General features: G+C 39.4%; 1 protein-coding gene across 4 annotated transcripts in view; it reads left to right on the top strand.

The window, feature by feature from the left end:
* The window catches only part of rab6ba (RAB6B, member RAS oncogene family a), a 115,011-nt gene that overhangs the window by 50,482 nt on the left and 42,211 nt on the right, over nucleotides 1-22,318 (top strand). For all 4 annotated transcript variants that reach the window (XM_042339157.1, XM_042339158.1, XM_042339159.1 and 1 more), the window contains exon 2: nucleotides 11,796-11,854. In XM_042339157.1, the coding sequence (XP_042195091.1) occupies nucleotides 11,796-11,854 (59 nt within the window). The remainder of the gene's footprint in view (nucleotides 1-11,795; nucleotides 11,855-22,318) is intronic.

Genomic DNA, 22,318 nt, shown 5'->3' with positions numbered 1-22,318 from the left:
TTCCTTAAATGAATCTTCTAGACAAATGAACAGTGGGAGCTGACTGACTAACCTCAGAAAAATCAGATCTATGGAAATTGCAGCTATCCCGCTTCCTGAGTTTAAAGACAATATGCTCAGACACCATTCTTCAATTCCACAGCCGTAGAAATGACCATTTAGCCACTTGTCACAGAATATGATTTTGTCAAAACATGACAGCACCCACTGTTCATTATTGGTGTAAATACAGATCTTTCACAGATTTCTTGGCAAAGGTACAGCTACTTTGCAAAGCCTGCTGGTTATAAAGAATTCACAGAAAACAAGAGGAACAGTTTAATGTAAAGCAAGGATTGGGACAGGATTAAGCGAAAATCCATTAAGAGATAAAAGCATTAAAAGATAAAAGCATAAATGAAGGATAAGTCGTGAAATAAAGTGGGTGTCCAAAGGACTCTTGATTCTAAAACCAGATTTTTTTCAAAAAAAACCTGTTTGTGCTACAGACATCGGTGAGACATGGCTTAGTGTTACTGTTTGAGCTGCTGCTGTTTCGTTTTAAAGATTTAAAGAAATAGCCATGAGGTGAATGAGTAGTTTATCTAGAGAATTGTTGGACAGGCCACCAGAAGAAATTCCTTTCTCTTATCTAATAGTGTTATAGTACAAATAATGGCACTTTGGACAATGCAGCACCCCCCGCTCCAACACTATAAGAGAGTAAACATTACAAGTCTTGCCATGTAGGCTCCCATATAGAAAATGAGGAACGCATCCTCAGATAGAACGAAGGACTCGAGGAAAAAATCCTCTTGCACACTTTTTTAGTGAATGCTTGTTAACTCTGGGACAACCAGCAAAGCCCTGAGAGCAGTTTTCAGCGAAGGGACGTCAGTCGCATGGCAGAAAAAAAAAGGAAGGCATGAAAAATCCAATTGGGTGTAAAATGGAGGAAAAATATGAAATTGAACCCATTAGAGGTATAAACTCACATCTGTTTTAGAGACAGGTTTGGAATAATGTTGATAATTAGCATTCCTATGTTTTGCAGTGTGTTGCACTTTATCAGTGGAATATGTTCTGTTGCAGTAATTGGTCGATCTTTATGTCTAATTGTTCTTTAATGACTAAGTTTGTTTTGTGTTGTTGGAGGGTGATTTAAAGGTAGCAGGGTGTAAATACATATTGGTGCCTGATAAATGTCAGCCTCCCTTTGTCTGGGCTATTAGTAGTGGTGTGAAAGAGCAGACTGCTTCCACTGGTTGTCTAGGAAACACAAATGAACAGAGGGTGCTGCAGCATTTGTTGACTACAACAATGTACATTAGAGTCGGTAATTTAGTATTTCATCGTGTTGTAGGGTGTCATTATAGGGGTTGGAAGAGGAAGGGTAATTGCATATTTGTTCTTCCAGATTTAAAGAGGAACACCCAGACAGCTGCTGTTCTTCAAGTGAATACATTGAAGCATGATGGCCTGTTATAGAAAAAAAACACCTTTTCTGCTCGACTGAGTATTTTATTAATGTTGATTACTCAGAGAGAGAAAGAGAGAGAGAAGCTTTCAAAATAATCACTCTTTAATTATCGCTTTTCTGTTCATCCAAAGTTAGTTAAATCACAGCAAAACGTGCAGTGTTTAAAGGAGCAATGCCACCCGGGTAACTGGAACATTTCTGTCTTTGTGCATGTGCAATACAATGGCATTGCTGCAGTTTGATGTCTTGTGGCTAACATTATCCTGAGGTAGGGTTGAGAACAATTTTATTTTGGACCGTATTGTTCTTTGAACTCCTCTCCTGAAGATTGATCATCAATTAATTTATTTTAAAGCCACAATAGCTTCTTAGATTGCATGCTTATTTTTTCGTTTTCTTTTGAACCGAATGCACGACCTATATTGGCAAAGAAAGTGTAAAATGTTGGCGTGAATTAATTTTTTTAATGCTCTTGGAAAATAAGGGAAGCCTTGATGGGCCATGTGAGAAACTGTCTCTGTGATTTATTGCATGGTTCAATAGCATTTCAAGGTGTTCTTGAGCAAACAATGTCTCTCTGAAAATGGAGCTGTTCAGGGCTGACACTTAGAGGGATTCAGCGCAGCAGAGGAAAGAGGAATGAATGTCGTGTGGGTGTGCGCAAATCACAGCATACCTTGGCCACCTCCTTTAGTTCATCCAGAAAACCTTCGTCATCAATAGAATAGAATACATTTACTGAAATACAGCAACATGATTTTAAAGAGAAACTGACTACTGCATTCTGAAATGAAAATAGGGAAAACTGGAATTGTGCAATAGGAGCTGGTTGACCTGTTATTTTTTGCTTTTGATTTTTAAGGAGCTGGTATCTGTCAGTGTATTTTCACACATATGTTTAGTCTATTTGTGGAATAATGTACTTTTTTTCCACATATATTGTTCAAATAAATGCACAGAGAAAATTGCCTCACAGAATCTAACCTGCCCGGTTTTCCTCATGGTACATTAACCTTTCACTTCTGAGGTCTAAGTTAAGAATCCTTTGCGATTGGCTGAAAAGGTCTTATGTGGATTGGGTTTGGGCAGTCTCTATCCAGTTTCTCATAGGTGTGTTCTAATGGGAGATGTTATGCTTGGTAGTATCCAAACCCTGATTGTTCAGTGCCCTGGGACATCTTTCCGACGTGAAGGGCGCTATGCAAGTATAATTTGTTGCTGTTGTCGTTGTATGGGTTTCTATTCCATGGTACTCTCCAATAATCCCTTCAAAAAAACAAAATAATAATAAATTGGTCATTTTCAATCCATGACTGTTTGTGGGACATTGCTGTGCGCAATTGGCTGCCGTGTTCGCCCACAAATATACAGTCAATTCACTTTACAGTATATTCTGTGAAGCGCTTTGGGACGTCTAGAAGACATGAAAAGCGCTGTATCAAATGCAAGGATTATTATTATTATTACCAGAGTAACACCAGGTTGTTGTCGAGGTATATTTATTGCTGGAGGCAGAGTAAGGGAGCCTCACTTTACATCTAAATGTACCTGGCCTTGGCAGTGCTTGATGGGGACACTGAAGCCCACAAATTACATTGAGTGATAGCCCAGAAGATAATTTTGTCTTAATTTACGATTGTAGGAGATTCTGAAATTTGGTCTTAATTTGTGAGCTGTTTTTCCGCCTTTCGTAAGAGAAGATCCAGACTCCAATTAATGAATTTCCACAATTCTGTTTGATCTTAAATGCTGACACTAAATGGCCATCGGGGCCAAGGCAAGATGAATGTTTTGCCCTCAGTGCCCAGATTGGGAAAGCCGTATTCTAATGACTATTACATTCACACTGAGTACAAATTTCAGTAAAATTTGAAAACAAACAATAGTGATGTTAGAACAGCGTACAGTACTTCATTCCTGGTTTTACTAATGCATTATAGTTTGCTCATGTTCCTTGTTTGGACTTCTGCCAAGCAGGCAACCAAGACAGCAAATAATAATCCAGGTATAAGGTTGAATAAGTATCCTGTAGCTTTACTCAAACTATCTTTTGAGGAGGTGAGGAACACTTTGCAGACCTTTCAACAGGAAATCAAATGGGTTGGATGAAGGCCAAGATAGTGTGGTTTGTAGATCGTCTGTTGAGGAAACGCGCTCCGGGAGGCCATCTTGTGTGAACAGTGCTATATAAATGTAAGTTGTTGTTGTTCAAATGGGTTTTATGGACTGAGTGGTTAGTTTTGATGTTTTTTTCTGTTCTTTGGAATTGTACTGAATTTCAAGGATCACAAATCTCCAATCAGTTTATCTGCTGAATAAGAGCAGACAGAGGCAATAAAGTGGCTGCAAGTATTAGGAGTGGTAATGGAGAATTTTAAGAAAAATTCTGTTAGATACCTGTGGCCAGGATATTTTCTTTCGGAGAGTATTGCCAGCATTGGTTGCTACTAAGTGTGCCCTAATTAGTGTACCTTTGTGCAAATAGAGTCACGTTGATTTGGTAGCTCATCAACATTTCTGCATTAGCACTAATCCTGCCTTCAACAAGGGGTTGACACCATTCTTGGGAAATCTCCTGGAGGTCTTGCGTTAATGTTTTATAGGCCATTCTTTTGAAAATGTTGTAATGAAATTATTGATTTGCAAAATTGTAGCTTTTTTATTGAGTAGGCGGAATGTTCTTTTATTAATAGGCTATGGAGGCGTCAATTACCTGCACCCCAGAACATATTTTTTTCTCACATTGTGAAATGAAAGCAACACATCAAAGTTGTCCTTCCTGCAGCAAGAAGCACGTTTGTCCCTCGAGTCTCTATTGTGAGCTGTACAGGGGCTTCTTATGAAATATTGCACTATTCCCTTAGTACATCTTGTTGTTATGGTGTAAAAGGGAGGATAGAGTTACTTAACCCTTTCATAATTTGGGAGGATAAGCTAGATTTCCCGGTATCTCAGTTTTGCACCCTAATATATTACTGCGCCCTTGAGTGGTTTAAATGCACAATAATTAAAACTGAGCCTTCTGTCTCTTAACATTTTAAAGTCACTTGACTTGGGGTGTGTAATCACTCATTACATTTGAGTGCTAAGACTTATCTGCCAGATAAAGAGCATGATGAAACCATTAGTGCAGCTAATTAAAACGTCTGATTCATTATCTTTGAATAAAGCTTGCATTAATTGTGGATCAGTGCTTGAGAAGCATTATTGGGTTTAAGAAGTGGGGAGGATTTCAATATCTATTTAAAATAATTTCATTTGTAAGTTGATTTAAATTTTTATTGAAATACTAATTAACCATTCATAAATTAACAGCTGTGAAGATAATATTTTGTATACACAGTATATAAGTGTATATATATGTATAAAAAAACTCAACTTTATGTTCAGGACTTAATGTCTGTTTGAATAGACAGCCAAATGAAATCCGATTAGGAGTTTAATTTCCTGTTTCAATGGCTGGCTTGTCGGAACCAATACTCCCAGCACGGACGTGCTGTATTTATTTGTGTGTTTCTGGGGTATTCTAGTCGAAGAAAATAGCATGAAGAGCAATGCATAGCCAGAGGGATTACAAGTGGATAATCTCACTGAGAGGCTTCATAGTGTCACAAACCATGAGAGGAAAATTAAGACCACGTTCTGAGTCCTGAGATGATACATATATTTGAAATCATTGGCAGGATGAGGTTAGATTCCTCAGGAAACAGTTGGGGGATATTCTAAATCTGTATGTATGCATAATCTACAGAGGGAAATTATAACATGTACATTATTCAGAGCTCACTGCTTATTCCACATTCCATTTGTCTCGTTTCCTCCCTTGCCTCTTTCAAGGCACATCTCAAGACCCTCTTCTTCGACCGCGCCTTCAGCCACCCTCCTACCCTCCCTGATCCTAACCTAAAATTAGGGCCTAAAATTGGTTGATTTGCTTTGCAAATGGTAGAACCTGTTGAAAGAGTTTCTAAAGTTGTCCGAGGCAGCTGGTTGCATCGATAGAGATTCCAGAGTACTCCATGGCAGATGGCTGGCTGTATGGATAAGTATCAATCACAACCGATTGTGGATTGTTATGTGTTTTATTGGTGTTTTGCCTACTATAATAAATAGTGGCAATATACTGTCAGGCAACAGCTCTTCCCTGCGCATCTCTATTCATGTCCTCAGGATATTTCCAGGAGTTTGCTGAAAAGACACAATGTTCTCTTAGATTGAAATTGAGAGGGGAAATGGAAGGTTGAGAGAAGGAATGGAAGATGAAGAAAAATATTCTCTTTTCTCCACCCTCTCAAAAAGGTGAAGAGATGAGTGGAAGATGAGGTATAATTGAGACCACAGAGAGAGCTCTTAATATTGACTTATAACAAAATGACTTAAAGATTGTTTTGTGATAGAACATGATTCTATCACCCAGCGACCTCCGTTTGAATGCAGCTCAGACTTTATGAGAGAAAAGTACCCTCTCTCTATTGGCTGGAGGGTCCTAAGTAAATGAGCTTGGATTGATTCTACCCAATTCCGAGTGACCGGGGTCCACAGTACAAAACCAAACGAAAAGTGCCAGGTTGTACTTATTATTGATAGAGGCCACAGGGATGTTTGATGGGGCAAACGGAATTGACAGCAGCATCTGACCTTCTGAGATTAGGGTGAGCTTGTATCCTTGGGCAGGAATAGAGGGGTCTTCATGATGTATCTGACTCAGTGATGTAGAAAGCCACCAGTGAGTGCAGAAAGGTAAGCGGTGGAAATATCCATTTTCTCCTCAGCACTGACCTCTTCATCACAACAGGTAACCTTTATATATTACAAATATTGAGTTAAGAGTATGCACACTATGGTACATTCCTTTCCAATCCTGTAAACCTAAATTAATCTTTTCCTGACTGCCGCAATTCAATCTTTGCTTTCAAAAAATGGCAAAGGTGTAACTGAGAGTTGTCGTATTTGCAATATTTTATGTTTCACCTGTAATTAAAGAATTATTCTATTTCCCTACGTTATATTTCACAACGACAGAAAGTCTCAGCCAGCTGCTGAAGAGACAGTGGGATCTGAATCTATCACTACTCCGTATGCTGAAGTACAGCTCTACGAGGCAGGGAAATCTTTGCAGTCTCTTGGCTACCCTGCCCTCACCGATTAACTGGTTCTGTAGAACCTCCTCCAGCTGTTCAGTAATCAGCTCATTCCCAGAGCAGGGCCATCGCACTTTATAACGATGATTCCCCTTGTGTGTTTTGCTGTCTCATTTCAAATGCAGATTTCATGCAGTCATCAAAAATCTGTTTAGTAGAGCAGTTAACACACACATGTACTCGCCATGAACTTTTTTTTGTTTTAATGGCATAGGTGTGAAATTAAGTAGACTCGAGCCGGATTAGAAATGACAAAACATTATTTCCGTCACAGAGTAAGGAATATATTGAACTCTCAACAAAGGCAATTGATGTTGCATCAAACTATCACTTCAAAAAAGGCATGGATGTGCTTTGAGAACAGGTTTTAGGGATGGGTGCAGGCTACAATAAACAAATACTTCAGCCTACAGCACACAATTTCTGAGCTGCTCGGGCAAGGAGAAATGTTCTCAGTGGGGATAGAGGCCATATTTAAATAGTGGTGATGTGGGATGAAGGAATTATGGCAGATCCCCTTTAGGGAATAGGGAATATACTTTGGAGAGCTTTCTTCTGTCAGATTGTAAGTAAGGTGGAGTCTGTGATATGATGGAGGCTTTGTGTATTCTGGGGAGGAGCAAGGTTAATGAGCTAACTGTGTGTTTTCATTCCAACTATTCTTATATTCGTTCATAGTCAAAAAAAATGTCATCCTCCCATTCCATCCTTCCCTCTACCGAGATGGTCACCAGGTAATCTACTTCCAACCTCAGTCAGTGACTTCCAGCAAGTGCTTCAGAATGGCCTTATTTTGGGTTTCTTTACTGGCTTCCTTTCCCTTTCCCTCCCTGGCACTTCTGGAAAAACAACAACAAATTACATTTGTATAGCGCCTCTCACATCAGGAGGCCGTCCCAAGGCCCTGGACAGTCAGGGATACGCACCCAAGGTGGTGGTTGGAATCAGGAGGGGAGGGGGGGAAGGAAGGTGCCTGAAGGCATGATCAAAAAGGAGGGACTTGTGACGGGTCTTGAAGGAGGTAAGGAAGAAGGCAAGGCAGAGGGACTGTAGGATGGAGTTCCAGAGGGTGGGAGTAGAGAGGCTGAAGGGCTGCCCACCAATGGTGGGGCATGCCTGGTGGGGTATGTGGAGCATGCCAAAGCCCACTGAGCAGAGGGAGCGGACAAGTTGATGGGGGGTTAGGAGGTCACAGAGGTAGGGAGGAGCAAGACCATGGAGGGCTTTGAAGTGAAGACCAGGACAACTAGCACGCTGCTCTTATAAATGTGTCATGAATCATATACTTTTTTTTCTTCATCATTAATCGAATTAGGTAAAAGTGTTCGAGATGATCGCATTGTGACTTTTATTTTCACTCTTTTAGAATATCTCAGTCATCCATCTGGTTTATGGTAGAAGTGAAGCGGGAGTGGTGATGGTGATAAACGAACTTGATATATGCCTTTCTGTCATCAAAATCTCTTGTTTTGGTAAAGCATTAGCAGAAACCCATTTGTGCACCTAGATGTGTATGGAGCATGTCAGCAGGGAGTGGAGTGGCTTTTGTTAACTTTAATGTTTAATGCTGCACACAATTCCCCGTGTTTCTAACTACACTAAAGAACAATAATAGCAGGAGCATACACCAAAATTTCCTGAGCTTTATCTTGTCTGCAGTGCCATTGAACTTGCTCAGGCAGCAAACATGTTAACGGAAGTTCTTAACTCCTGCCAAAATAAGGTTTTGTGTTGAATGTCTTTCTAGTGTCATTCCATCTGACAGGATCGCGTGTTCAAAACTTTGCGCACAATAGTAAACCTCTGCTTACAATGTTCATTGTCTTTCTCTGTATGATCATCGATAAGAATTAGCTGCATTAATAGTCCTACTTCTGTTACTGTCCTAACCACCTAAAGTTTTATGGATGAAGGAATTTAACTTTTTCTTTTTCGAAAAAATATATCAGAGTAACCATCACATATGAAAAGGGAAATGAGCTTTAAGCTAGAAAGCACAATGTTGATGTTCTTGCACACAAGGAAAAGTTGGCCATAAACAATAATGGTGCTTACAGAGGCAGGTGACAGCATTGACGGCTCAGTTATATGGCAAACACCAGTTCAAAATGGTACCTGTTTAACATGAGTTGCTTGCTTATGCATATACTGTTGGTTATCGAATCAGTATGGAACCAACACCTTGACACTAATTCTATTCAAGAATATTACTCTTATAAACAGTATTACTTGCAAAAAAAAATCCTTTCAATTGGAGGATTGATTTTATAACAGTAAATCTTGCATTTGATATAGCACTTGATCACATTATCGAGGCGTCTCAAACGTCTCAAAGGATACGATGTAAAGTGATGTATGTGGTGGCTATGTGCATTTTGTGAGAAAGGAGAGAAAATATTTAACCTTTCTGTGAACTGGATGTTTAAAAAATACATAGAAATAGAGAGGAAGCAAAGCATCAGTCTATGCTGAAGAGATTTCAAAAGGGCAATTCATTATTAAGTTTTAGAAAGAAACTTACCAGTGATGTATGTATGGATGTGTGGTTGCTGTTAGTGCAGGAGAACTGTTAAGTTCATCCCACTTACAGTGGCCTCTGCTCAGAACAGAGGGGGTCATTTTCCACTAATGAGATACCAGGATTGGGATCCATGTCAGACTGACATGGATCCCATTTAACATTCCTCCCCCATCCTTTCAGTGACTGAAAGATTTTCTCTTGTGTTGTCTGGCCGTCTGTGGCTGTCACTGTGCTGAATAATTGGGGAATAGGTTAACCAACATGACTGGTTTCGATTTTGATTTCCTTTGATGAAAGTGAGTTGATAGAATTTGAAAGATTGCTGTTTATTTTTGTCCAGCTTCATAGTAGTTAGGATTGCAAAGATAAGAGGAACAAAAGTAGCTTTAAATGTAATATGTTGTGAGAAGATGACTTCACGAGATGTGTTTGCAATGGATGGTGATGGGGAAGACAGTGAAGGTGAAAGCAGCCTCATTATTGTAGCAGAGTGGCTGTGCATCCAGTTTGTCTTTGTCATTGAGGTGAGCAAGTCAATGCAGAGAGTGAGCGAGGCAAAAAATGGAAGAACGTTTGATCAAAGAAAATAACAAACAAGTAGGATTCAGAGCCAGATCCTATTTATTTCATGAAAGAAACGTCGTCACTGTTCATCAAATTAGCACTTAGTCTCCTAAAGACGCCCAAGCTACAAAGTCTTTACCTCATGCAAATACTGACTCTTAGTTCAGCCAGTTGCTGATGTAACATGAATACAAAACATATTCCACTTTGATGTTTTGATGCAAAATGGTCCCAGACAAATGGAGAAAATTGTCTTGGTGACTGAGCGATTCATGGCATCTGTGTACATGTGCTACATCTTCATTGGATGCCTTTTAAAGTGTGTGTAAAGACTGCTGATGGCAGTGTTCCTCCCCTGCATCTCACTGTTCCATCTGGCAGCCAGTTTAGTGCATGTTTAAGGTCTTCTTTATGAGCCAATTTATTTCTTGATATAATTGTTTTGGTAAAAGGGATTGCTTGATTAAAAACAGAAAATTAAAATAACCAGCAGTGGACAGGACGTGTGTGATCAGTAATGAGTCAGCATGTGCAGTGAAACCAATCTGCATCTCATTGGCTTTCATAAGTCAGCATTGAAATGGGCTCTGATAGAAATGCTCCAATTCAAAACGAACTGCAAATCAAATCAAGTTTCTGCTAAAATTAGATATGGATAAAATCAGCATTGTCTTCTCTCCTCTTTCCCTCCATATCCTCCCTCCTCTCTCTCTCTTTATCATAATCCAGTATAAATGTATAGATACCAGATGAAGACCAGGACTGTTGAGAGAGGACTAGAAGGTGATTGTACCCGTGGCCTGAATCAGTGCCCTCAGGAGAGGATGAGGAGTAGGACGAAACAAATCAAAAATATTAAGGATACCCTTCAGTCAGTTGCATTGCTGTAATCAAAATAGATATGATTTGAAATCAGCAGTGAATAGTGAAGACTTCAGTACAAGTCAGAGCACAGGTGTCTCTTCTGCGCTGTGAATTGGTTGGCAGTGTTGCTATCTAGTGGCATCACGTGAAAAGCACCATGCCTGTAGGCCTCTGTGCACCCAACCAGCAGCCTTGTTTCATTAATTAAATGAGTGTTTAATTGGGTGAATCTACATGGAGGCCAGTGGGTCAAAAGGATTCGCTGCTCACTGCAACACAGCTAATGAGAGGGAGACTGAGAACAACGAGGAGGGATGAAGGTGGTGGGTAGCAATTTAACTGCACTCCTCTGCTTGATTAATTTGCAAATACATTTTGGAGAAAGTAAATGGCTTTGAAGCCTACAGTGTTGGACAGTTCAGTGTTTGGTTCTGATTGTTTGATCAGTTGGGAATAGTTGGGAGGGGGTTGCAGGGACTCTTTTATCATGACTAATAGCCCTGCCTAGAATTCAAAATGTGCTTTTGCAGTTGCAGATAACCTGGGATAAGATAAGAGCTTCTTTCTTAAAGAGACGTTGTTCTCGTCGAATATTCTTGGTATTTTGGGGAGTGAGGGGTTTATGTTTAAACACATATATCAGTAGTCAAAATACTTTGTGATCCTATTTGCACATGCCATTGGGATCTCCTTTTGAGATCCGGTTGTCATGTAAAACTTAGCTGATACATGAAATGCATAGATGTGCTTTTTTAAATCAATTTTCTCTCCCCTCCTCCTGAAATAACTAACTTGTGCAGGATTACAATTTCCAAGGCACCAACCCTTCGGTAATTCATCCAAGTCTTCATTCTTAAATCAAGATCTTGAGTGGTGAATGATGGTGGAGTGTGACTGCCCTCATTTGATGCCCAAGCAAATTTTCCTAGCAGTGATCATGAGCTGGAAACCAGGCTAATTTCCTCTTCTTAACCCAAGAGTTTAAGCGCATTTATAGCTCCCCCAATGTTTCAATTGGATTAGAGCTTTTTTTGATCAGCTACCTCAGCACAGGCTAGGCTCAAACCCCAGGTCACCCCCTGACCAGAGACTTTACCAACTAGGGTACGTAACATTGCTATTTCTGTAACATGTTTTGTGTGAGACATTCAAATGCAGTGGTTTGGAGAATCTGTATTATCAAATGATCCTGCTGATTATGGTGTACCATCTGATTAACTTGGTCTCTTAATCTGTTTTCTTTCAGTGGGAAAGACATCGCTGATTACGAGGTTCATGTATGACAGCTTTGATAATACGTACCAGGTGAGCTGCTTGATTGGTTGCGGGAGCCAACTGCCACAGTGCACTTGTCATTTTATGGTTGTCTGTTGTTTAGGACTTATGTTTCCTGGTGCCGGGAGTGTGTGTTTGTAGATGCTTTTAAGGCCAGATGATGAACTATAGAACTGCAAAGTTGTTCCTTTAAATTTGGGGCTAGATTAACTGAGTTGTGTATTTTCACTGTTCGCTCCCTCCGCTCAGCGGGCTCCGGCTTGCTTCGTGTTCCCCCGCCTTGCTTCATGTTCCCCCGCCTTGCTTGCCCCACTATCGGTGGGCGGGCCTTCCGCCACTCTGCACCCACCCTCTGGAACTCCATCCCGCAGTCCCCCCGTCTCAACCCCTCCCTCGCCAACGTCAAGACCCACCTCAAGACCCGCCTCTTCGACCGTGCTTTCGATCTCCCTGCTTCCCATTCTGCCATCCACCCTCCCCCACCCTGACCCCAGCTTGGGTCCATAACTCTGTCTGTCCAGCTCCTTGGGACGTCCTCCTGATGTGAAAGGCGCTTTACACATGTAATTTTGTTGTTGTTGAACCTCAAAAACGACTGGAATTTCACCATGTGCAAAACAGCTTTAGTCAGGTCATTCTCTGCAGTTAAATACAAAACTTATTCTGACGAGATGAAAGAAATGAGGTTACTAGAGTATAAGAAGTGTAAATCGTATTTATAGTGGGGAAAAGTTTATGATATATTGTACCTTGGACAACACACATTTGTGGTTTCATGTGTAGGTTCAGCTATTTGCTTTGTGTTTTGTACTCCAGATCATCTGATGGGAACACCAGAGACCTTCAAAGGTTTTCATTCCACTTTAATTTCTTTGTGTCTTTAATGTTAATGAGACCACAGAGGACTGAGCAGCTGCTGTGGCCGTCTGTTGAATCAGTTTTCTTATTGATATGAATTCAATGTTGATTTCTTTGATCAGATAACGCTGCCATTTTAAACAAGTGGAATTAGTGTTCTGTTTTCCACGTATATGTGTGAAAAGGTTTATTATTGATTGGAGATGCTGAATGCTGGTGCGCAATTAGATTGGGGGAGAGAGGGAGAGAGATCTTCTTTCTCTATCAATGTAGAATAAAGGTGAGAATTTCACCCCATGTACACGTGAAACCAGACAAACTATTGACTAATATTTGAAATAAATGTCATTTGTTGTTTGCTTCGCGAGTAGGTTTCTCAATTGGTTGGCAATGTCAGACACAAGCAGGCTCAAGCAGATGTGTCTCATGCTTTTTCTTTACAAGTAATTACATTTCTGAATTTCTCTGCGCATTCTCTAGTCTTGTGTCTGGATGTTCTGTGCTATTGGAAAATCTGATCAGGCCTAAATTGGCTTTATTTCTTGTTTGGTGAACAACAGATAATTGCTGGTATCAAAACTATTTAGGACAGAAAAGAACGAGTCAATCCATTTTTCGAAGATCGCAATTGCACTTGCAAGTAATCAACAGATGAAATGGTTTAGAAAATAGGATGATTGAGACAAAGACACTGAATTCACAGAAATCGAAGAATCCTAGATATTTCAGCGCAGAAGAAGGCCATTAGCACACATGCCTAATTTATTCACAGTTCATTTAAGAAACAACCCTGTGCTTTAATTAGAAATACAATATAGTTTGTATTAAAGAACAATGTTGTGAAAAGGGCAGAAGAACTTCCTCACTAAACCAATTTTATTTTCTTGTGCTCCACTGTTCTCTGGGGAAAATGAACATGTTATGGAGGTCGGGGTAGGATAGGGATCACTGAAACTCTCACTCGCTGTCTGGACACACCATGCATGTGATGATTATCTACCTGAGGAGAGGAGCTGGTGCTTGTGGAACTGCACCCGAGCATGAGTCATTCCCTCCCAGAGTGGGCAAGGGAGAATTGTAATTTAATCTCTCTGGTGCTGCAACAGGGATAAAATGCTTCATTGCCTGTTTGGGCAGATATTGTGTTCAGATAAGAGCGAGATTCTTACCAAATAAGTATATCATTTTGGAGGGGGTGGTCTTTCATATAAAACATAAAACTTGCCTTGTTTTTTTAAAAAAAACGTACTTTAAAGTGCCTGTTTTTATGTCACTGACTTGTATTATGTCATTTGTGGTTGATCATTGCCTGCTCCTCTGAACATAGATCCTAGAGGCATTCATTAAGGATTTCAGCACCTTGGGACGTCTTCCCGAGGTGAAAGGCACTATACAAATGTAATTTGTTGTTGCTGTTATTTCATTCTCCTTTTTCATCCTCTGAGTGTGACTTTACTGCCCTCCTTGTGATTTTTCTTCCAGTTCTTGTAAACACTAACAGTATTCTATCAGGATTTAAATGCTATTTGTACATGCTTGTGTCAAATTTAAAAGGACTAGAACTGGATACAAAAATGATTTTTTTAAAAAAAGGAACTTGCATTGTTACAATAGTCACATCAAAACATTACAAAGGACTTTGTAGTAATTGATGTAAATGTAGCAGCTCTTTTGCACACAGCAAAGTCCCGCAACTCTGACTCTCTGCCTCCACCCTTGATTCTTTCCTGATTGATTACCTGTTGGACATTAAGAGCTGGCTGAGAGCTAACTTTCTTCAGTTGAATGACAACAAAACAGGAGCCAGCATCATTACACATGAATTCAGTGTGGAAGCTCAGTGTATTTTTCAATGCTCAACTGTTTTTAAATGCCACATCTGTGCCTTGTTGTTCAGCTTTCCCCCACATCCGCAATATTGTCTCTTCCCTCGCCTCCTTCAAAGTCTGAGACAAGACTTTCCTCTTTTTCAGCACTTTTGGTCATCTTTCAATCCACACTCCACCACACAACCCCTACCAAATCTAATCCCCAGCTCGGGTGAAACCCTCAACTGTACAATGCCTTGGGAAATCCTCCCTTTGTGAAAGAAGTTATATAAATGTAATTTGGATTTGTGGTTCTTGTTGATGTTGTGGCAGAGCCATGAGATGAATGGCCAACTTATGTGGCGTTTTCCTTGTGCACAAGACGTAGGGAAAAACTTTTTTTTCTTTTTCCGTAGTACCAATAGAATCTTTAAGGTCCCAACTGAAGAAAAGACAGATGGGATCTTGGTTTAGTGTCTCATGTTAAAATAAAAAAAAGTTGTAAGCAAATAAGCAAGAAATAAAAATTGCCAAAACGGGTGGGGTATGGGGAGGAAGGAATCTGTCCAAAGACAATCGACGTGCAGTTTGTGAACATAGGAACTCCACAGTACTAGTACTGTGCACTATCCACAATGCAAAACATTCTCTGTGACCCTCTGTGATCGCAGTGCATATACTCAGAGCTGCCCTGTGACATTCTATAAATACAACTGACAAGATTTCACTGCACAATGTGATAGTGTAAACTACGCTAAAGCAAGCGATTGTACCTGTTGCAATACTGCAAATGATATTCAGTTTTTCTCCCTTCCCAACTATGTCTGATTTCCTGAACATTGGGGTGGGTGGAATCTAATCGGAGAGAACTGATATGAGGCAGACTGTGCAATTTCTTGTAGTTGCTGTTAAAGGACAGATAAAGGGGTTAAAAGTGATCCAATAATAAAAATCTTGTTGAAAATAGTGAATCAGTGCAGCAAGATAAGACTTAGCTTTGATACTCCAAAGTATTGATCTTTGGATAATTTTGTTTTGAATGGGGAACGCACAATAGCACTGCTTGCCATCCTATCGAATTGTAGACCGAAAACATCAATCATCCAATACTGCAGCACAGTTGTAGGCAAGCCACAAATTGTCTGTTGAGTCAGCCCTCTGCTGAGTTTGAGTCTGAATTTTTCTCTTTGAACTAATTCACACAATTTTGAATTCGCAAATCGCAAAGTTAAAACTTTGCAGAAAAATGCTGACAGATGCACTGACCTTAGCCATGAGTATATTACATTCTCTGATGCTCAGTAAACTTACCGATCTCGAAGCTGTGAGGTTAGAATGGGATTTGTAATGCGTCCCATAGATAGATTTACAGGAAAACATGTTCACCTCTGCAAAACAACACTAAATGGGAGCTGAAATATGGTTGAGTTCCGTTGAAATATATACACGTTTTCTGAACCTGCATAAATTAACTCCTTCGAAACAAAATGGGTTAGAATAGGAACATTATTTGGATGTAGGTAAAAGTAAACGGGTGGAAGAAACAATATTCTCATTTTTTGCTAGATAGACTTTGTGGTTCAGAGTCTCTGTCCACCAGTAGATAGAGTGGATGGGGGTGAAATCAATAATAGTGAGTTTTGAATGGAAGGAGTGCTCTTTCTCGCTTCGCATGGATGAGATTTCAGCAGCAGAAGTCTCTCCAGAGGATTAAGAGTTGAATGTACAAAAAGGGCATGACATATAAACCTCGATATTGCACCATTGTAAATCAAATATTAAATAAGTCAGCTTATGGCTTGATTGGGAGATACTATTACCTGTCACTGATTATTGAAAATGGAATTAAACTGTTTTCAGCCACTTGTGTGTAACATAGAATATCATGAGCTGTGAAGTGTGGACCACCTTTAAGTGACTGTTTTTCTGTTGCCTGTGTTATACAGAACACAGCCTACTCAAGGGCTTCACATTAGATTATAAAAGGTGAGAGTAAAACTTGAGTTGTGAATATAGTGCTCTGACCTTCTCAAGTGTTTGACAGCCCTAAACACGCTTCAGGTATCCTTCTATTTATTTTACATTATTTGCCTGTTTCTTGGCTTCCCCAGTTGCATATTCTCATCGGAGTTTGCATCTTTTTTTTACACACAACTGAGACGTTTTCTTTATTGTGACTGACTGCTACCCTGATAGATGCCGAGTTTTGGAGTCAAGGTTGGCATCACATGATTTTCTGAAGACACTTCAGCAGAAATAAAGTGCCTTTGTGAAAATACCGTGCTCTACTGAGTTATAACTCTTCTTATATTATATGCATTATAGGTTTCTATGGGGAGTAGATTGATGTCATTAATAATTTGAGATTTAATTAATACAGATGGTGAGAGCAGTTGGAACTGCTCTGCAGAGTGATTACATTCCCACATTATGATCGCTGCCCATCCCCCATTGCAGTATAACAGCTCACTTCAGTGATCCATCTCAGACCCAATCTGCAATTGCACATTGTATCCCATTCAGTAATCTGAACCCAGCACACTTCACAACATTTGCCAGGGCATCTTTGACTTTGAGAATCGGAGGAAAAGGTCCTGTTTTGTCCAAGTACGCCCAGTGCTATAATTTTGGAATCATTCGTGCCATCTGACCATGTATCCTGTCTCAAGATGATGTGAGGTATTTTCCAAAAGTGGACTTGTTCATTTATTTTTTCTCCCCAAACTGTTCTTTTATTAGATTGCCCTTGTCAATGTACAATGTACATGGGCATGGCTAACAGTTACCTGCTTGTGTAAAAAAAATGGATCTGACCAGTGTCTGACACATCACACACACACACACACACAAGCAGACTTGTACAATAGGGACTTTTGCAAAATGAGCCAGTGGTTTTCAGGTGACAATGAATATTTGTTTTATTTCCAAAGGGCTGAATGCAAGGAATCCATACAACTCCAGACACAATGACACTGAATACATTTAGATAGAAAATAAAACCGAACTTAGTTAATTTACCCTTTGGTAGATCAGAAAATTGCTGTTCACTCAAATTGAGTGAAATCTTTTCCTGCAGTCGCCTGCTTTTTCTGCTGAAATGCTTTGATGTCTTTGTAACTGTTTATGAACATGGGCATTCTTGATCCCTTACAACCTACTGATTTGCTGGAAAAAAGATTCAGCTTTTAACCCTGTTTTATACCTTTTTAAGTTGTATTGTGATGCGTCAAAGTGCAGTTTAATTCCTGAGACAGGCACCGCCTCTTTCACAGACAATGCAAGTGTCCCATTCATGATTCGGTTTGCATGCATTTGTTTAGCAACATGGCTCTTGCAAGAAAACCAAACGATATTGCAGTCACAATGATTGTTTCACCTAATTGTTTCCCCATGTTTTGCTTAAAGCTTGACAAAATGTGAAATGTATTGTTTGTGAATGTTACAAACCTATGCGTGGGCCATTTAGAAAAATAACTACCTGAGGATGGCTTTTTCCAATTTTTTTCACATTGCCCTATGAGGTAAAATAAACATTCCCCTGACAGCTGAATGAGATTATTCAAAAATGAAACAAAAATATACTATTGAAGAAACTGAGGACCAGCTTTTCTTCTCAGTAAGGCTCATCGTGATGCCAGTCAAGTCGAGTAAATGAGACAAGTTTCAGGCAATTACAGAGTAACATAAAGAGCCTGTTTCTTTCAGTCACTTGTCTGTGATTCCATCTGCTAATGACAGGCGGATATACATTCAGCTGCCTGACAAGCTCAGAGTAAAAGTTATCTATTGTAGCCCGAGTCTTCCATATTCTACATTGTAAAGGGGAAGGGAGGATTGATGCATTCATCTAATCCAGTTTATTATTATAATCTCCAGTAAACCTTTGTAGGGATATTTACAAAACATTGATAGAAATTAATGTAAGTTTCAGTATTTCAAAATGGTACAATTTTTTCTCCCAATTGTCAGTGTTTTGCTAAATTCACACCAATTTCCTCACTTGTTGGATCAGCTAATGATCCTGTCACATTCTGACAGTGATATCATGGAGCTGGCCTATTTCTGCCCTCTATACAAAAGCAATTCAAAGCAATAGGATTTTGCACTGTCCATCTATGAGCTGATGTACATACACAATGTAATTTCTCTCTCCCAACTCCCACAAGTGGGTCAGAAAATCTGTTTGCAATTTGAAAACAATTTTGTAGTTTCCAACAAAACTTCAATCAACTTGCCTTTCTACCTCAGTCTTTGAGACTCCAAGCAAAATGTTTTGAAAATATGATTTTTCCGTTAGTAGGCCCCAAATGAAGTCCTAAGTGGTCATTTAAAGTCAAAATAATGTAAAATGAAGTGAATGGAATACTGCTGCATGGAACATCAAGGATTTATGAGGCTAAATAGATGGAACTTGTACCTAGACCTGGCGAAGCTCTTTCGGAAAAGAGACAACACTAATATGTAACATTATTCGGACAGTTTCATGCATGATATATAATTAACAAGCTTTGAATGACATTGAAATTAGTTTTCTTGATCTCAGTTGAAAATCAGAAGTTGAATATATTGATTGCCTTTCTTTGTGAATGCCAGGCTACCACACTTTATTCAATGAAAGTCAATTTACTTACACTCAGTGTCTACAATTGCCATCAGAATTCAGATGTGCGTGAGCTTAAATTTGGTTCAAATCTGTCATGAAAATTTATAATGGACTAGTGAAAATGCAGTTGAATCTCATAAATATTGATTTCAGTTTCCTCAAAATGCTTTCATGCACAAAGAAATGTTGAAATTTTAATTTCAGTTGCTCTATATTATGTTTTGTCTTGCATGTTCTTCAGTCAAATGTAATAATAGGTTTCAACACAATTCCATTGTTTTCTGTGGATGAAAATGACTAAGTAGAGACTTTATCTACAGCATGCTTCTTTGGGCGAAAGAATGAAATTTCCTTTAAAATGCAGGTAATTAGTCCACTGATAGCTCAGCTGGTAAAATCACTGGCTCGGGTGAAAGTGAATCTTATGGACCAGTAAAGTGCCAGGTTTGATTCCCGGTATGTGCAAATCTGCTGATGGCACCCGGGACAGCAGGTGGATCATGACAATTGACCTCAGCAGCATTGGGATCTGAATGGGACAACTAGACATGGTTCCATTCCTGATCATTATCCAGTGACCCCTGTTGCAAGGTTTGCGCGTGTGGATGTCAGGTAAAGTCAGGATTGTCTTGGATATGATGCCTCCTTGCTGAATAGCCTGCCAATAGTTTGCTTGGCCGTACTCGCACATGATGAATGGTCTCTTGGCGGAGTATTGGAGGAGGCCCTCAGAAGGAGTCACATACTTCAGGAGAGGAAAGGAAAATCTCAGATGGCTCAAAAAATAAAGCCGAGGTCATTGGCGGATTTTTAAAAAAAAAACTTGACTGTTTTTTATCAAGAAGACTCAGTTTGTGGAAATGGGCTGTGTGGAATTTGATGTTGTGTTTATGCTACACTATATACAATATATCACAAGATATACCTGTTTTTACGGTTTGCAGTGATTCCAATATATTGAACATTTACCAGTAATCCGTCAGAGAATAGGAAGATAAAAATAGAGAGTAGGCGGGCGAGAAAAGAAAAATAACAATAAGTGAGGACCAAAACTAATTTGGTTACTCAATCCATGACTGTTTGTGGGATACTACTGTGCGCAAGTGGCTGTCTCGTTTCGCCCACAAAATATACAGTCAATTCACTTTACAATATATTCTGTGAAGCGCTTTGAGACGTCTCGAATATGTGATAAGGCGTTATATCAAATGCAAGGATTATTGTTATTATGATACTTAGCTGAACTGAGTTCACAAGTTTAATGAACCAGCTCCCCATTACAGCAGAATGAAACCTAATGAATGAGATACTCATCTCATTCATTAGGTTTCATTCGGTTACTCATAAACTGAAATGTTATTGACTGAGAAAGAATCATAAAAAAAGGTGGCGTTTGCACAAACATTGTCACACTGGAAAGTGTTTGGCAAGCTCTTGTTCCATCATGAGAAGGATATCATGGTATCACTTTGGTAATGATGAGGTCAAATACAAAAAGGATTTGCTGAACACCAATGATCCCATTAGTTATAACCTTTTTATATAGGATCTACTTTGGCTGTGCAATTCATCACTACAATATTGAATTCCCAACTAAGAGGGCGAAATATCCAGTTTTCACGAATATTATCACATTTTACATTTTTCAGTTTTTCTTTTCCTTTTTTCTCAGTTTCTTGCCTATTTTCAGTCCTTTCATTTCTCTCTCTCTCTCTCTCTCCCTCCCTCCCTCTCCCCCGCCCCATCTTCCTCTTTCCATTCTCTTTCCCTGGAACTTCTCTTTTTTCTGTCCTCCCCTTGTTCCATTTCCTTAGAATGACCAAATTGCTTTTTTCTCCTTGAAAGAAAATCAGTTGTTTAAATTTATTTGTTCTGCTCAATCAAAGTCTTATTCGAACATAGCACCAAATGCAAGAACAATGGGGTTAATGTGCTTTACTGATTTGATGAATGAATATTGCTGTATGTAATTAATGTAGCATCTAATGTGTGATGTGGTGGCTAATTCATCGCCTCTCTGTGGAGAAGTTGGAAAGTGGCCACCTTCTCTCTCAGCTGTGAGGAACTAACGTCCAGAAATTAAATCTTTTCACCAGTTTTGTTCCAGTTTGCTCAAATATTTGTGTTTCGTGAATCCACCAATGCAGATTTTTTTTAAAAAAAGTGTTATTAACAACATTGGGGCTATTTCAATGTAAAATTGGCCTATACGCAATCAACACTGTGAAATTTTTAAATTTTTATTTGAAAAGTCTCATTAAGCATCAGTGATAGAGTTTGAGGTATGAACCTGCGCATCAATATTAAGAACTGAGTCAAGTTCAAAGCTGAGTATGCAACCACTCGGAGTGACGAATAGTTTAGGTGGAATCTTGTCTCAGTGGTAAACCATTATTTGGTTTATTCTTTCCTGAAGGTGTTGACATAGAGAATTATACAGCACAAAAGGAGGCCATTTGGCCCATCGTGTCTATGCTGACTCTTTGAAAAGAGTTATCTAAATCAACCCCACTCCCCCTCTCTCTCCCAAACCCCTGCAAATTGGTCCTCCCCAAATAATTAGCTACTTATCTCTTAAAAGTTGTTATTGAATCGGCTTCCACCACCCTTTCAGGCAATGCATTCCAGATCCGAACAAAATGCTGGGTTCTAGGAAGTCGAGCTGTTCTTCAGAAACCTTCTCAAGCATCCATTCCTAATGTGCGTAATATTCTCTGGTTTGACCTTTATTTTTTCAATATGAACTCAAAATGATTTTATTGAACCTGGGACCTTTCTCTTTGTGGTTCAGTTGATCACTGGGCAGTGATGTACTTGCTGAAGCACCAGGGGAACGTTTTGTTGATTACTTACACAGAAGGAGGTTATTATTTTAAATTTTCTGGTTCCTGTGAGGTTGAATCAGTTATATTCATGAGAGAGTGTCTAGTTGGCCCTGCAAAGCACATCTTCAACCTCTAGAAACTGTGCTTGTAATCTTCAGATGCCAGTGACTAACCCTGTGACTTAACTCTATAACTCATTCTTCATTGGGAGGATACCTTGTGTTTGTTTACCTGCAAAAGGTTTAAAGTGTGCTTTTAGTCACGTAACAAGGATTTGAATAGCTCAAGTAGGTTGCAGGGTCAGTAGTTGCTTACAGTTTCAAACACTTGAAAAGTCATTCAAAATAGTGACTATATTCCGCTAAAAAAGCAGACTATCTACTGAATGTTAAACTGAGCC

This window comes from Callorhinchus milii, unplaced genomic scaffold (genome assembly GCF_018977255.1).
Source record: "Callorhinchus milii isolate IMCB2004 unplaced genomic scaffold, IMCB_Cmil_1.0 Scaffold11, whole genome shotgun sequence".
Classification (NCBI taxonomy): domain Eukaryota; kingdom Metazoa; phylum Chordata; class Chondrichthyes; order Chimaeriformes; family Callorhinchidae; genus Callorhinchus; species Callorhinchus milii.
This window is presented reverse-complemented; position numbering and strand designations above follow the sequence as displayed.